General features: G+C 47.6%; 1 protein-coding gene across 2 annotated transcripts in view; it reads right to left on the bottom strand.

The window, feature by feature from the left end:
- Positions 1-1,571: 1,571 nt before the first annotated feature.
- The window catches only part of SLC13A3 (solute carrier family 13 member 3), a 63,884-nt gene continuing 48,445 nt past the window's right edge, over positions 1,572-17,010 (bottom strand). For both annotated transcript variants that reach the window (XM_039864491.1, XM_039864490.1), the window contains 4 exons: positions 14,720-14,835; positions 7,462-7,620; positions 4,916-5,053; positions 1,572-2,952 (listed from right to left, as the gene is read on the bottom strand). In XM_039864491.1, the coding sequence (XP_039720425.1) occupies positions 2,776-2,952; positions 4,916-5,053; positions 7,462-7,620; positions 14,720-14,835 (590 nt within the window). In that variant the 3' untranslated portion in view covers positions 1,572-2,775. The remainder of the gene's footprint in view (positions 2,953-4,915; positions 5,054-7,461; positions 7,621-14,719; positions 14,836-17,010) is intronic.

Here is a 17,010-nt window from a genome sequence, read left to right on the forward strand (position 1 = left end):
GGTTTAACTTGCATTTATCTGATGAGAAGTGTGTTTGAGCATCTCTTTGAAAACCTGTCGGACATTTAGATATCCCTTTTCGGAACGGCATATTCATTTCTTTCCCTCGGGTGTTATGGTAGAAGACTTCCAAAGATGGCAGCTAACCATCCTGTCCCCTGCACGTGGATGCCACTGCTCCCAACAGGGAGTAGAGTGTATTTCCTCCCCGTGAGCTAGGCTAACCCGTGACCCGCTTTGACCAATAGAATGTGGAAGAATCAATGTTCTTGGACTCCTAAGCCCAGCCTTAAGGGGTCTTGCAGCTTCTGCTTTTGCCTTCCTAGAAGTCCGCTGTCAGGTAGAGAGGTCCAGGCTAGACTCCTAGAGAAGCCGCAAGACCCCAGAGGGCGCATAGTTATGGTGGACATTCCAGCTCCAGCTAAATTCACAGCCATGTGGCCCCAGCCACATTACATAGAGCAGAAACAAAACCATCTCTGCAGAACTTTGTCCAAATGAAGAAACGTGAACCAATAAATTGTATTTTAAGGCCCTGATTTTGGGGGTGACTTGTTATGTAGCCACAGGTAACCAAAACAGGTGTTTTATCGTATTTTTGTCTCTTCTGACTTCTGGGTGCTCTTCGCATATTTTAGATGGAGACTTATATTTGAGTCCCTGATATATGTGCAATGACTGTGCACTACCCTTGCCATGCCCTATCATCCCTCACCTCCATGAGCACACGGCTGACTCCTTCTTGTTTCAGTCCAGTGCCACCTCCTCAGAGAAGTCCGCCCTGATCACCCGGCTAAAGTAGCCTCTGAGCCAGTTTGCCACATTGGCCGGTCTCATTTTTTCTTAGCCCGCATCATAACCCAGAGTCATTTTACTTGTTTACTTGCCTGCTGCCTATCTCCTCAGCTAGAATGTAAGTTCTATGTGGGTGGGGACAGCGAATGAGCACATGATCAGGTTCTAAATAAATATAATTCAATGAATAAAGGGAAGAACGAGCAAGCAAAGAAATGCACCCACCAGACCCAAGATTGGAGGGTGGGATTGCTTTCTCATAAATTCTGGTATAGATTCATTCATCAAATATTTCCTGAATATGTGCTCTGTGTCAGAAACTGTAGTGGAGTTATAGCATTGAATAAAATTAAGTTTGTAGACTAAGGCTATATTCTAGAGGGAGAGAAATTCAATAAACAAGAAAGAAAATAAATAATACAGTATCTTGACTAAATACGATGAAAATATAGCAGCAAAAGGAGACAGAGAGTAATGAGGATGATATTTTAGACCGGATTGTTAGGGAAGCTTCTCTGGGGAGGTGACATTTGAGCAGCGACCTGAATAACATGAGGAAACAAGCATATATATGGAAGCAAAGCATCCTAGGACGAGAGAACAGCACGTTCAAAGGCCCTGAGGCAGGAGAGCTTGAGTGTGTGGCTGGAGTGGAGCAGAGAGGGGAGAACAGTATGACAGTGAGGTTGGGGAGGTCAGTTCTCTCGAACCCCCAGCTCAGGAATTTGGGGCTTTAAAGCTCTTTTATACCCAGAAAGGCAAAAAATCTCCAGGGCCAGTGTCGATTAGCATTCTTTATTTTATAGCATTTTCAATCAGAAGCATGAGATGTCATGATTCATCTAGTTACAAATCCCATGGGCTTCTCTGTGAAGGAAATTCTCTCTTCCCCTGTCCCACAGGCGTGCACCAACCCCCAACCCACTGCGGGCTATGACTGTGACTAACCACTGAAGTACTATTCATGTGAGAAGGAGATGGGGCTCAGCCTCCAGCTCAGCAGGATCTCTCCTCTCCCCCCCCCGCCCCCGCTCCCAGAGAATCATCCATGACTCACTCGTGCTATCCTGCCCACATGGCTGGGGAACAGCATCCCTCAGAGGCACAGGAAGGGGCGATGCAAGGCTTCCGGCCCCTCAGGTGGCACCTTTTCCAGTGCCATGCTAACGCTGGGCCAACTTGTTCCACAGACACTTCCTGAGCATCCACCGGGCCCAATACTGTGCTGTGCACTGGGGATGTCCAGATGCTTCTGCCTGAAACCAAGAGCGAGCGAATCCCCTAGAGGCCCCCACCAGCCACTGGCTTAGGGGAAGTCTCAGTAGAGGAAGAATACGATGCTTTGCCTGCCTGAGACATTTCATCCCAGCCTTTTACAAGGTTCCCATTTATCTTTTGACTTTCCTCTCACCCCTGAAAAACGTGGCCTTTGCTAATCAAACATGCTGACCACGTGGGGCAGGGCTGGTAGGTAAAGACCAGCTGCTAAACAGGAAGTAGCCAGCGACACGGAGTCTCCGTGGGCCACATGCGGCTGTGAACAGCTGGAACAGCTGGAACACCAAGGGAGGTGACCCCTAAAGGCAAGATGGTCTCTCCAGAGTGAAACTTAGTCAGTGGGGAATGTTAGCTATGCCCATGGGGATGGATGGCTTCCCATCCCGACTGTTCAAGACAAATGCCATTCTAGGTTTGCTTGTTATTGCTGAAATTGGGCTCTCTTGCATCCTAACCATATATCAGCTCAGAGGTAAAGGAGCTTTCTCTCAGGCAGCAGATCTGGGAAATATCTGGGCCCTGAAATGCACGAGAGAGGAGAAGGTGTCCTAGATAATGAACCTGCTGGCCCGAGTGGACCCTTGGAGGTCACCCTCATTTGCTGCATACAGGATCACCGAGAAGAACGGTATGATCCGAGCAGCAGGTGATGGCAGAAGTCTTCTGGGAGGGCCCAGCCCAAAGAGAATCTCCAGGAAGGACTCAGAGGGCCTGAAATGAGTTGTTGACCAAGGCAGATGATAGCTCCGTGACAGTGGCCGAGTGGTTGTGGGCCCAGTCCGGGAAAGTGCCCAGCTGGAAGATGGTCTGTGCCCAGGTATTTATGGCCAAGTTGAGCAGGAGGACGCCCATCAGGTTCATCAGGAAGCCTGTCCGCACCTGAAACAGAGCGTGGAGCAAGGGCAGGGTCAGCTTGAGGCCCATCTTACAGATGGGAAAACCCAGGCTGTGTCAGGCAGTCGTTTGCCCAAACCCGGGTCAGGCGATGCCCGAGACCGTTTCATCTTTACACTATCCTAGACTGTCCTTCAAAGAGCAGAAAATGTCCCCATTTCTTAAGTGGTTTCTAAGTGCCAGGTGCCTGCAGTTGTCATAAGGTCATTTCACCCTGAAAGCAACGTTACAAGGGTTATCATCATCATCATTCCCATTTTACAAAAGGGGAAAATGAGACTCAGAGAACTTGAAAATAATCTGATTTGATCATTAAACACCCCCCACCACACATATGCGCTCACTCGCGCGCACGCTCGCTCTCTCTCTCTCTCTCTCTCTCTCTCTCACACACACACACACACACACACACACACAGAGCATATCCAGTTACGGCAATCCTTGTTTATTGGGAAGAATTTTCCTTCCAGATATGTTTACTCCTTTAAGGAGCTGGAAAGAGTCGCCCTGTGCTCCCTTCCACAGGCTGACCCCTCGCACCTTGCAGTCCAACCTTGGGCTGAAAATCCCTGCTTCCCAGCTGTGCTATCTGCTCATTCCACCTTAGCACTGCCCAGCTATGAATCGCCTGATGAAAGCGACTCCCTTTTCAATTCCTTTTCGAATCTATTCCTCAAAGAGAAAGTCTCCCTTGGGTGTTACCAAGCCCTTAATGCTAATCTTCTCCTTGCCAATCATCCTTTTTAACAAGCAGGGATTCAGAACCTCCTCCAGGCAACTGTTATCAGAGAGAATTTCATTACGTTGCTCTTCTTTGCATTTATTTTTAGACTTACCTTCCACGGCATGCAATGATGGCTTTCCATTTACACGTGCATTGGAAACTTTCCTATTGAAATACTATTATTTAATTTTTTTTAAAAAAAATATAAGTTGAATTAGTAGAACTGTGAAATGAATATTACCCCGATGGTTCGTGGAGAGGGCATACATCACGAAGGGAGGGGAGGCCACATGTTAAGGTCAGGAAACTGCCTCTGTTCTAGGGGGTTCTTAAAGCTCCCGGCAAGTTCGGAGGACTAGAAGGAGGCTGGCCAAAGCTTTGGGGGAGCTGGGAGGAGGCTTGGGTCTTCCTGTTCCAGGGTCCTGGGAGCCTGGCTCAAAACACCTGCTAAGGCCCACCTTAGGTACTTAACACCTCATCATTACTCTCCATTCGATTTGCGATCTCCTTCTGCCTCTCATTCTGGTTCTCTCCTTCTCTCTTTCTCTCCATTTATCCTGCTAGGGTCTCTGAGCCTGGAAAGCCTGCATCATCAACTAGTTAAGCAGATCACCCTTCTTGGTTGTAACAGCTTAGGAAGGGTCATTTGCATTCTGAGTGTCCCGTGTACAAATGCCCCAGGCAGCAGATGGAGGGGGAAGAGGCAGCAGGAAGCTGGAGGAGGTTGAGAGAAGAGGATGATTTATCAGAGGACGTGGGGGAGAGGAAACACACTGCCCGGGGGCTGCGCCGCGCTGAACGCTCGTGAGTTCCCCTCACTGCCACAATCCTGGGCTTCTGTCTCATTCCCTGGGCTGGCCGGGCACTGAGGCCCGCCTCTGTGTCCCAGGGTGTGGACTGCTACCCCATCTCCTAAAAATTCTGGGCACAGCAGTTGGCCAAACAAGTAAGAAGAGAGAGCAGTGCCCTGAAAGAGGGAAAAGTCCCTCATCCCTGAAGCAAACTTTGGAAAGTTTGTTTAGGCAGCGTTTCCTGAAATTGTCGAAGTGCAAGAATCACCCCAGAGTGTTTGCTAAAACATGTCTTCCTGCTCCCTCGCAGAATGACCTATTCAGAAACTGGGGGATGGTGGCAGGAGGAAGCAAGAATCCTGCCTGGATACCTTGCCCACCACCTGGTGTCCGTCCCCCTCTCTGGGCTCTGCTAGGAAATATCCAGACTCACCATGTCTTTGACCAGCAAGTGTCCAGAGGCGAAGGCGATTGAGTTGGGGGGCGTTGAGACTGGGAGCATGAAGGCGTAGGAGCAGCCAACGGTGCCAGGAATCATCAGGTACAGGGGGTGCACTCTGAGGCGGATGGCCTGGGCCCACAAGTGGGAGAGACCAAGACACAGAGAAATATAGAGAAACCACAAGAGTTGGAGACAGTTGGAAGGAGAGTAACACGGAGACAGAGAGACAGAGAGACAAAGACACACAGACAGAAATTAGCAGAGTGAGATACACATGAGAAGACAGACAACGAGAAATGCATAGATACACATGAGAAGACAGATTTAGAGACAGACAACGAGAAATGCATCCAGAAACACAAATACCCAGAAAACAGAGATACAATATGCAGACAGAGACAGACAGGCAGGAAAGAACCAGACCAAGGGAGGCACGGTGGAGAGAACATTCTCAAGGTCAGTGACATTCCGGGACCATGCTGCAGGGTCGTCAGGGAGAGTGGGCTGTGGAGATTTATCTAGAAAACTTCTCCAACTTGAACGTGCATCAGAATCAGCTGGAAACTGGCCCCGCCGCACCCAGAGTTGCTGATTCGGCAGGTCTGAGGGGCCCTTGAGGACCTGCATTTCTGACAGGTGATGCAGATGCTATAAAATCACAAGCCCCCTGCCTGGTCCTGCTCTCAGCCAAACAGTCCAAACAGCTGGGTTCTGGGCAGCTTTCCCTGGGGCCTCACTGGACTTCAGGGATAGAGAGCTCAAGGTGGCATCTGTTGGCAAACATTTCCAAATTTCTAAGACTGTGGATCAGATGCAGCTGTGAGGTGGCCTCAGACATTGGGTCACCAATTCGTCATCTCCCCCAATGACATATTTACCTACAATTCATGGAGATTGCTTCTCCAGAATTTTATTTAAGATAGGATATTTTGGACTCCTCTAGGGAATTTTTGCAACCCAGAGCATAGACGTTTTTTCAAAATGCACTAAAATCACCCCTTGTGTGTAATACTTTTTGATTTTGATGGTAAACAACATTTAGAAGAATGGGCCAGATGCTAGTGGCTTCTCTAGCAAAAGCAGCCCCTGCAGGGGCTCTATGCTTCTTCTCCTCTCCCCACATCTCTCTCAATTGCCAGGTCCCTCAGATCCTGGGGAAGGGTGTAATTAAATCTCATCACACTTAGCAAGGGGATGGGGACCCCCCACCCCATATTGCAGGTGGGAGCGTAAAATGGCACACCCACTTTGGAAGGCAATTTACCCATATCTAACAGAATCGTCACTGTATCTGCTCTTTAATCCAGGGATCTCAGCTCTAGGAATGTATCTAGATGTCACCAAAAGTGCACAGGGAAAGGTGGAGGCAGCATTTTTGGATAATAGCAAAGGCTGGAAAAAGATGGCGTAAACAAATCGACGACTACCAATTCATAATAGAATCTTCTTCAGTCATTGACAAAGAATAAAGTGTATCTCTGTGTATGCAAATACAGTGTGATCGCCATGATAATTGAGGCATAAATAAATAGAAATGAAGTGGTTCAGACAAGCATGCCTGGTATATCACTGTTTGCATACAGAGCACATACTCCTAACGCTGATTTAATTTGATCCATTTTGGATCCTATTTGAGATCATCAAATGGTTAGGTCTCCTTTAATCTATTTAAATGTAAAACTGTATCAATAGTTTCTCATGTCAATCACTTTTGAAATTCCTAATATAAACTCTACTTGATCACGAACTGTTCTTCGCACACTATCCTGGATTCATTTCTCTATTTGCTTCTTCGTTTACATTGCGGTTGAGTTATGACTTTTTTCCGTTTGCTTTTGGTGTTGAGGTTTTACTAACCCTAAACCAAGATCGACTGGTTTTCTCTACCTTTCTGTGGTCAGGAATACTTGGGTAGGTGGGGATTACCTGTTCCCTGAAGGTCTTAGCTCTCACCTAGCCAACTCCCCAGGGCTGGGGACTTTTAGAGCAGTGGGCTTCAACTGGGGATGATTTTGCCCTTCTGGGGGACATTCGGCAATGTCTGAAGACATTTTTGATGGTCATGATTTCGGGGAATGCTACTGGCACCCAGTGGGTAGAGGCCAGGGGTGCTGCTAAACCTTCTACAGTGCCTGGGACTGTCTCCATCACTGACCCCAAATGTCAGGAGTGCCAAGAATCCAGGCTCTAGAGGGGGAACAGAGCTGTGCTTCTCATTAGAATTTCTCCAGTTTGACTACTCAGATTTTCTACTTCTGCTTAATCCAAATTTGGTCATTTATATTTTCCTAGAAAACTTTCCAAAGGAGAGAATTCAGTCGCTTTGAAAATATTCACCCTGTTTGTGTATTTTAAAAAATAGTATATATATATATTTTTTCATGCTGACACTTTTCACACATTTTGGAAAAGAGCAATGACAAATGGAGCTCCCCGAAGGAGCTCCCACTAGCCAGGGAGAGAGTTCTGACCTGCGTTGTGGGGGTGGGGTGGGTGCTCTTCCTTTCCTCCCACACCTTCCCCAGGAGGACCCTCACCAGCTCTGCCAGGACGGGCAGGAAGATGATGATGGTGGCTGTGTTGCTGGCAAACTCGGTGAAGAAGGCGACAACGACAGTGATGAGCAGCACGGCCAGCGCGGGTGGCATGTTCTCCAGGGGGTGCAGCTGGTTACTGATCCACACAGACAGCCCCGACTCCTGCAGAGGGGAGGAGGCTAGGGGCATCTTTTCATATCCCAGCCCACCCCCAGCTGGGCCCGTGAGGGAGGGTTGGGATCAATTGCAATGATGACGACAAAACCCCTTCACGGATGGGGAGCCTGAGGTTCAGAGGGGTACATGACATGTCCGAGGTCACACATTCAAGCCTGAACTTGAATCAGCTTCTCTGCTTCTTGAACTCTTCTCTATTCCATATTCTATAGGCCCAGGGCCTAAACTCTTGGATCTTCAAACAATTCATTTGGCTCGCCAAATAATGTATTGGAGTCTAGCACCCCTAAGCTCTAACTCAAATGGGGGAAAGCAATTGGACACTCCATGATAAATCTCTCCATTCCTCCAATGATGGTTATGAATTTTTAAAATACTAACACAATTATATAAAATATTAATCTTATAATTATTATGTAACATATTAATATGCATCAAATACGTTATATATACAAAATATACTAGATGTCATATATACTCTAAAATGTGTATCAGGTGTATATTAAATACAACACTATCAAAATGATTATCAATAATAAAGATATTTATGATCAGTAAGAAGGAAAATTATTAAAATAACACAAATATTAACATTATTAACATTGCATTGTTATTCATTATCATAAGAATCACCATTATTGAGGCTTTATAGGCTGCCAGACACCTGCACTCATTACCTCCTTGACTCCTCCCACCCATCCCGTAAGGTAGACACTCATCCCTGTGTTACAGAGGAGGGGGAACCTGAGCCTGGCAAAGTTTCTGTGATGCCCATGGTCCCCAAATGTAATGCCTGAGATGTATTTCACACTCAGGGTCATGTACTTCTGTAAGCTAATATGCTCCTGCAAAGCTCCCCGTCACCTGGGTACCCTCCTCTGGACACGTCAGTCTGTCACCTCCACTCTTAATGAAGAGTAATGCCCAGAGCTAACCACAGCCCCCCAGGACAGAGAAACGATGGGTTAGATTGTCCCCTCCCTGGCTCCAGACTCCACCCTGCCATCAATGCTGTAGAATTATCTCCACGCTCTCTCCACTGACTTCTCCAGGGGTTACTCTATTTATGAATATATAATATGTATACTCTCCAACAGCTCTGCCCTCCTGCCAATCACATATATCTTTAATTAACCCGAAGTTCAGTACACTTTCATTACGACCCCAAAGAGGCAAAACTGTAAATGTAAAATTGTGCTCGATGCTACCCCCTGGTGGTGGCATTCAACAATATCTCAATAAACCTACAAGGTCGCATCCCGTAGGTCGTTTTCTTAAAGATAGCAAAGCCATAGTCTTAGATGTTGATGGAGGGAAGAGCTGGATAAGTTCCCTAAATTTGGAATCAAGTGTATGCCTACCATAGGTCTTTTATCAACCCAGGACTCTCTGGTACAAAAATACTTCGATTTATCAAAGAAACGTTGTATATATTTGTTATGTTTAATAGAAAATTTACTGCCTATCCGGAACTTCAAATTTCCTAATGGATTCTAGAACATAGCATACCGTTTTTATATAAATGAAGTAATACATTTGTCCCTACAATTTGACTTTAAACCTACCTTCAGCGAGCAAACAGTAAGTGCTTAAAGATGTCTTTCCCTAGAAGAGACCTTGTAAAATAAAAGTGCTTCTTTTACATCTCCACTGTTTGTCTGATAGCCTAGAAATTATGGCACATGGAAGAGTTGAGGTCCCAGCCCCTCCCTGGGCCCAGGGAACCCTGAAAAAAAAATGGGGCCAATGGTTTTTCCCAGAAGCCACAGCCCTGGCAAAGAGATGGACAGCAGTGTGTGCAATTAAAGGAAGAGGGGCTGGAGAGAGGGAATATTAATGACTTGGGTGAATGAGAAGCCAGGCACTACCCTGTAGCCAGGCCTTTGGATGATGGGCTTCCAGCCAACATCCCAGCCGCCACTCATGTCCTAGGCTCAGCTTCCGCAGCCAGAAGGAGGTCTGGCAGCTTCATAAGAGAGGAGACCCCCCAGCTGCCTGAGGTTCTTTTGAGGACCTGCCCATTCCTATTCCCTTAAGAATAGGAAGCTCTGTTTCCTTGGAAACATACAGCCCCACAGTGTCCTAGGGATGCTGGGAACAGCAACAGGCAAGGTCAGAGGAGGTATGGCCAGAGGTTGAGGAGAAAGGGCTCTGAAGTCAAACCGTGTTCTCCATCTTAATCCTTTCCAGCTGTGTCATCCTGGTCAAGTAACTTAACTTCTCTGTGCCTCAACTTATCTATAAGTGGGGATATAACGGTACCGGTCCCAGATGGTTATTATTGGGAGAAAAGGAGCCAGTCTTCTAAAGTGCTTAGCAAAGTGCTTGGGCACCTGGTATATGTCCAGTGCATGCGGCTGTCCTTAGTAGCATCAAGTCATGAGATGCCAGAGGTAGAAGAATACTCAGAAATTGCCCAGTGCGGTGGTCGCCAAACTGTGACCTGCAAAGATGCCAGGAGGTGGCTGAAGCCACGCTGCAGGACGGGAGGGGGAGGTTGAGCTGGCAGAATGATGCCCCCTCTTCCTTCTCCTTTCTCACTTCAATCAGGTCCTCTTCTATATCTCTTTGATACATAGTAGGGTCGCATCTCAAAAGGAGGGTGTTATGGTATAAGTTAAATGTTCAAAGTTGAAATCTCAATAGAAAGCACCCTTGAAAATCTCTTACAAGGCTCATAAAACACGGTAGGCTTGGCCGCGTACGACTCTGTATTCTTAGGCAGAAGAGAGTGAGTGAAGTTGATTAAAGGAAAGAAAAAAGAGAAGGCTTCATACACGAGGTGAACATTCACACTTTTGTACTGCTTATAAGCTGCGTGATCTTGGGCAAATTAATGAACATCTCTGTTCCTTGAGTCCTTCCAGGGGTTGTGGTAAGGATCAAATAAGTGCACATGAAAATAGTCCTTGTACATAGTGAGCACTGAATATGATTTGTTATTATTTATCTAATTTAACAACGCTTACGGCACTTACTCTGTGCTGGTCACTCTTCTACGTACTTTGCTAACATTAACTTATTCAATCTTCATGTCGACCCCAAAAGGTAAGTAGTATAATTCCATCCATGTTAAGATTGAAGAATCTGAGGCACAAAGAGGCTGTGATTTGTCCAGTTAAGTGAGATGACTTGCCCTAGGACTGGAATTCTGAGGTCAGAATCTGGCTCTTAATCATTTCATTAGGCTGCTTCTCCAATTAAAATAATAATAATAATAATAATTAATAATAATAATAATAGTAAAAAATTTCAGAAAATGAGGGAAGAGAGAGAAGACACACGTTTCTGCTTGCCTGCAGGGCTTACTCTACTCTGATTTATAACAACTTTCAATCACCTCAGTATATTTGCAGACGAGTTTGTTGGGGTGGAGATTAAATGAGATATACATGAAGCTTTTTATCCATGAGATAATAAAATTATAACAATACAAGTAGTGAGGTCGATAGTGGCGCCCAGCTTTAGCACCTGGAACGTGTCAGCCCTCCGCCGGGCACTTTTTGTACATTTATCGCATCAGCAATCCTCAAAACATCCCTTCTTATAGGTCATGTGCAGCAAATATTTATTGAGCGAGCATGTTATATACCAGGACCCTTCTAGGTGCCTGGAACAGTGGTGGATAAGGAGGATATGATCCTTTCCCTCATGGAAATGACATTCCAGTAAGAGAGACACCAGTAAACAAACAAATGAGCAGGATCATTTGGGGAGTTGATCTGGTATAAGCAGAATGATGGGAGGGAGAATATGTATGTGGAGAGGCTATTTTAGATATGTTGGCCAGGAGGTCTTTTCTGTGTTGGTGACCTTGGAGTTGGGACCTGAAGGGCGAGGACTCAGATTTCAAGAGAGAGCATTCAGTGGAGAGAAAGCAAGGCAAAGGTCCTGGGGTGCAAATGAATCTAGTGTGGGACAAGCGGGGTCGACTAGAGGAGAGAGATAAGAGCTGATGTCAGGGAGGTGGGCGTGGCCGGGCCGTGCTGGTCCTTGCGTGTAGGCCAGTGGAAGCCTTCAGGCTAGAGCCTGAGTGTATGGGGAGCCACAAGCAGCTTTGCAGGAGAAAACTGGTGAGAACACTAGCAGGTGTAAGCAAGTTGCCCAAGCTCAGAGTAAGCCCTGGGATCTGCTTCCAGCCACTCAGAACCAGCACGCGGGAATCCACACATCCAGGCTCATCGTGGGCCTCATCCAAGGACCTCTAAGCTGCAGAAAGCCACTGCGGCCTGGCAAGAGGACTGGGCAGGGGCTAGGAAGCAGGGTGTGCCATGTGCATTCTGGTCCCTCTGGGGCAGGCTGCACTGCCCGGGGAGGGGACGGTACCAGTAGGAACTGGGGGAAGGGGACAGCTGCCACACAAAGCCTTCGTTGAACAGAAACCCCGGCTGGCTGCCCAGGGCCGGGCCAGGATCCAGACTGGCCTCCCGGCGTGCTCGGCAGTTCTGCAGCCCAGCCCTCACTGAGGGACAGGCTTTGCACACTGCACCCTGAACTCGGAGTAGCCTCTAGGGTACAGGTCATCCCTCTGCCCCCTGCCGCTGTCTCAGGGCCAGGCCGGGTGCATCTCAGTAAATGGCACCATTTCCACAGAGTTGCTCAGGACAAGAGCCTCTGTGTCATCCTTGATTCCGATTTGCCCCTTTCCCCAACATCCAATTATAATAACTAACTATGCCAGGCTGCATTCTAAGTTCTCCACGTGTATCGACTCATTTCATAATTGTTACAACTCTACGTGATGGCAACCATTATTATTCTCATTACACAGAAGAGGAAACTGAGGCACATGGCTAAGAGCTGAAAGATCTGTGACTCCAACCCACATGGTCTGGTTCCTAGCCTATGCTTTCCACCATTGCATTGGTGGTGTCCTTAAGGCCTACATAACACGCTGCTTCCTCCGAGCTGCCTTCCTTAATATCTCCAGTAGAGGCAGTAGTGAGAGAAGCAGACAGACAGCTCAAATCCCAGCTCTGCTGCTTATGAGCTGTGTTACCTAGAATCAGTCACTTAACCTCTCTGATCTTTGGGATCCCTAAAATGGAGACAACAGTACTTTTGCTAATCTATCCTTTGGCTTCTTTTGAAGTCTGTACCATTGTCCGTGTGTTATTTATTGAAAAATTAATAAATAAAATAAAAATGTATTTTACAAAAAAAGAGTAGCTGTATAGAGAACTCGAATATGTCAGCCACCCAGAACCCCCTTCCATGAGGACAGTGTGGGCAGCAGGCAGCCTTCACTGTCAGCCCCTGACCTTGCCCGGGGTCATACCCACTCCCAGGGCGGCTCACGTCCGCAGACGGGTGGACGGATGCCCGGACACAAAGGCCCGGCCGCCTCAGATCGACTGCATGTCTCTGAAGGGCCGCCTCAGATTGGAGCTCCCTATGGGGTTCGTGGAGGCTTCGCAGGTCGGCCTCACAGCTGTGCTTCCCCCCCTGCCCTCTCCTGCTTCCTTCCTGCTCCTTCCACAGGAGGCGACCTCAAGGTCACCTAATAACCTAATAAACCCTCTGCTCTTGTCTTCATCTCAGAGTCTTCTTCCCGGAAGCAGAACCTGCACTAACCATGGTATAAGGATGCACGAGGATTTCTAAGCACTTCCTGTTTGCTACGGAGTACATCAGCATTATCTCCTTTAATGACTTCCAACAACTCTGCAGAGTAAGAACTTTGAGCCAACTGACAGACAAGAAAACTGGTGCCCAGAGAGGTTAAGGAACTTGCCCGAGGTGCCCAGCGAGGAGTGGTAGGGCTTGGATTTGAATCCTGGGCTGCTGACCAGCACACACCTTAATCAGTGTCTTATACTGTAACACTATTTGAACCTGGAATTTTTAATTGAATTTAAAAAGAAAGTAATCTGAGAAGTAATTTCAGGTTTCCTTTACCTTAATTTCAGATTGACCTTAATTGGTTTTGAATGTGTCAATTTACAAGGAGCGATTTAGGGGCCAGCAGGGCCCAGCACCATCAGCTGTGGGTTCAAATCCCGACTGCACAATACAGGCAAAGCTATTCAGCTTCGAGTTACCTGTTCCCTCCCCTTTGGAATGAGACAGTAATAGCATTTACATCAACGGTGTTTATGAAGAGTAATGGAGTCAGGATTTGTAAAGTGCTTCAAGCGGTGCCTGGCACTTGGGAAGTTCTCAAGAATGACCCATTAGGAGCCTAGACCCTGAAAGTGGATCAGCGGGAGTTCGAACCCCAGCTCCTAAGCAGAGTGCAATCGTTTGACCTTAAGACAGTTGCGTGATTTTTCCATGCCTCAGTTTTCCTACCTGTCAAATGGCGGTGGGGGAGGGGGCGGGGAGGGAGTATAAAATATTATCTAGGCCTTATATGTCTGTGTAAGGGTTTAATGAGATAATACTTTATAATACATATTGGATACTGAAGCTGCACTTCCTCTGAGCAGGGCCCACAACCCTGAGAGACAGCACCTCCTAAAATTCTGTACCCCAAGTGCCATACTCACCTCACTCTAGTCCCAGCCCTGCCTCTGAGCTCACAGAGCCCTCTAGAATAACATTAACAATAATTAATTAATGACATCTGACGTTTATATCACAGTGGCTAAGGGCATAGACTCTAGAGCCAAACTACCTAGGTTCAAATCCTGGTACACAGCTGTATGACTTTTGGGGAGTTACTTCACGTCTCTGTGCCTCAGCTTCGTAATCTATAGAATGGGGATAATGACAGCTCTCCCTCCTAGGCTTGTTGGGAAGTTTAAATCAGTTAATACGTGTAAAGCCCGTCCGACTGTGCCCGACACAGGAGGAGCACAGCGTGATGATGCTCCTCGGCGGTCACTGAGTCCTCCAGCCACGGCGCTAGTAGTAGCGGCATTAGCGTTATGTTGACCTTGAACTCCTTGAGGGTCCAGGCCACACCTAGTCCTCTCTTTCTCCGCAGCACCAGGCACTGAGATGGGAGCTCTGATAACGCCAACCGGAGAACGCAGTGGCGTCTGCGGGGCCCGCGCACGCGCTCGCTCTGATGCTGAGCCTGAAGCCGGGACTGGGACCTGCCCACCCTGCCCGGGGTCTGCAGCCCGCCTGCCGCTCTTACCTCGCAGCCTTTGGCCATGGCGAAGCCCCCGCCCAGGAGAAGCATGATGTTCCAGGGCACCGAGTCCTGGGCCTTCTTCCAAGTCAGCAGGGGCTCTGTCTCTGTGTTGGGAGCTGGGCAGAAAGAAGGAAGACACGCAGCCTGAGGAGGGGACACGGGTCCGTTGGGCAGAGAGGGAGACCCCCACACACTCAGGACACTCAGTCACAGGAGGGGACACCAGTCTCTGCAGCCTATCTTTGTGGGAACACTCAGAGTTCTCCAGGAAGCCGTGATTTTGGCAACTGATTTTGGCCCTTTAAGGAAAAAACTCACAAGAATCATGGGGTGTCTGCTCTATTCAGAATGAAAACCGTTTGCATGGCTCCCCCAGCTTGAGAATCTCCTGGAACCAGGCACTCCCTGTGCAGGGCATCCTTTAAATCTCTCAGCAGCCCTTCAGGGTGTTACTTTTATCCTCACACAAGACAAAAGGCTCTCTTTGTAATTGGATCTGTACAGAGAGGAAACAAAGAGGAAGGAAATTCGGGAGAATAGAAACCGAGAGATTCTTTAGCGCATAGAATTATGGGAGGAATTTTAAGTTTTCAAAAGCGGCAGTATGTGCAGTGGTTAGAACAGGGGCGTCAGCAAATTTTTTCTGTAAAGAGTTAGAGAGTGGATAATTTAAGCTTCACAGCCTCTGTGGCTACTAGGCTGCCACTGTACATGAAGCAGCCATGTACAAAACATACATGAACGTGTGACAGTTTTCCCATGAAACCCTGCTTTCCACAGGGTCTTGCCACTTACTGTCATCCTCTGTTGCCATTTTTTTTCCTGTAATACGGAAACTGTTCTCTGTTTTAAAAATGTGAAAGGAAAGATGGACAGGGAGGGCCGCGTTTCATGGAATGCTTTCCTGCACCCAATCTGCTGCCTACATGAATGTTATCTTCCTGTAGGCATTTGAGTTTGCAACTCCGCCTTCTGTAGAACTCCTAAAGCCAGAGGCGAAAAGTGTCTAAGGGACCTGCTCATTTTTAAGTGGAAAAGCAAAGCCCAGAGGATATAGTGACAGAGCTTGGAAACCAGACATCTATGTCATGGTGTCCTCCCCACAGCCCCAGACAAGAAGCAGCTCTGGGTCTTATGAGCCCACCCACAGATGACAGAACCATGGATGGGACCTAATCAAGAGCAGCCAATCCACAGGCTGACCAGGAATCTGTGAGGCTATGAGGTAGCCTTGGGCGGGGGAAGATCTGCCCAAATGAGAATAAGTCAGACCAAACAGATCCTTACTTTGAGAAGCATCACTGGGAAGCAGAGAGACAACAGGCAAAGGGAAGTGATCACTAAAGGTGGAAGAACAGAGAGGCCACGTGACACAGGAGGGGCATGAGGGGGCTGAAGTTCTGGGAAGAAGCGGAAATTGTGAGGAAGTAGACAGGAGGAAGGGGCAACTGAGGAAGCAGAGTAGACGCCGAGGAAGGAGAAAGGGTGTGGGACTAGGAGCTGCGAGGGACAGACGCTGAGGTGGCGAGAAGTAGCAGAAGCTGTGGGAACAAATGCAATGAGGGAGTGGGCATTACGGGGGTGTGGGGGGGAAGATGCTATAAGGGAACAGAAGTTATAAAAAGCAGAATCTGTAATGAAGAAGCTATAAAGATGCAAAAGCTAAGAAGCAGTAGAAAAACTCTGAAAAGACCAAGAAATGATGCACAGAGTGGAAGGTGGGAAGAGTCATTTGGAAGCAAGACAGAGAAGAATAAATGGGGGAAACGAATGGATCCTGTTCAGTCTCAGAGTCCCAAAGCCCACAGCCAAGCCTCCTCAACCCAGCACTAGCCTCCTGGAGGTCCAGTTCTCCCGACTGACCCCTACTGATCCTTCCGCTGTACTCCCCATACTCAAACCCCCACTCCTCCGACTCGGGAGCTATCCCACGTAATACTCTATTTTTTTCAACAATAGGAACTAGATTACAACCCTTATTTCCTGACTCCTGGTCCAGAGCACATCCTAAGGTGTCGGCACCTTCTCCTGGCCGACACCTGCTGGAAACATCACAGAGTCATAACTGGCCTTCCGAAGGCCAAGGCCAGACTAGAGATTCTTTGGTTGGGAGAGCTCAATGATTCTTTTAAGCTGAATTTGAACGCCTTTAGTTGTTTTTGCCTCAGTCTCCACTGCTTTCTATTTAAACCCAGCTAGACATTTGTCTGGCCCCTTAGGCAACTGAGATGCAACTCCTGCCTTGGGCCCAGGGGCACAAAGTTGTTTTTTGTTTGTTTGTTTGTTTTTTA

This window comes from Pteropus medius, unplaced genomic scaffold (assembly GCF_902729225.1).
Source record: "Pteropus medius unplaced genomic scaffold, Ma_sr-lr_union100, whole genome shotgun sequence".
Lineage (NCBI taxonomy): Eukaryota > Metazoa > Chordata > Mammalia > Chiroptera > Pteropodidae > Pteropus > Pteropus medius.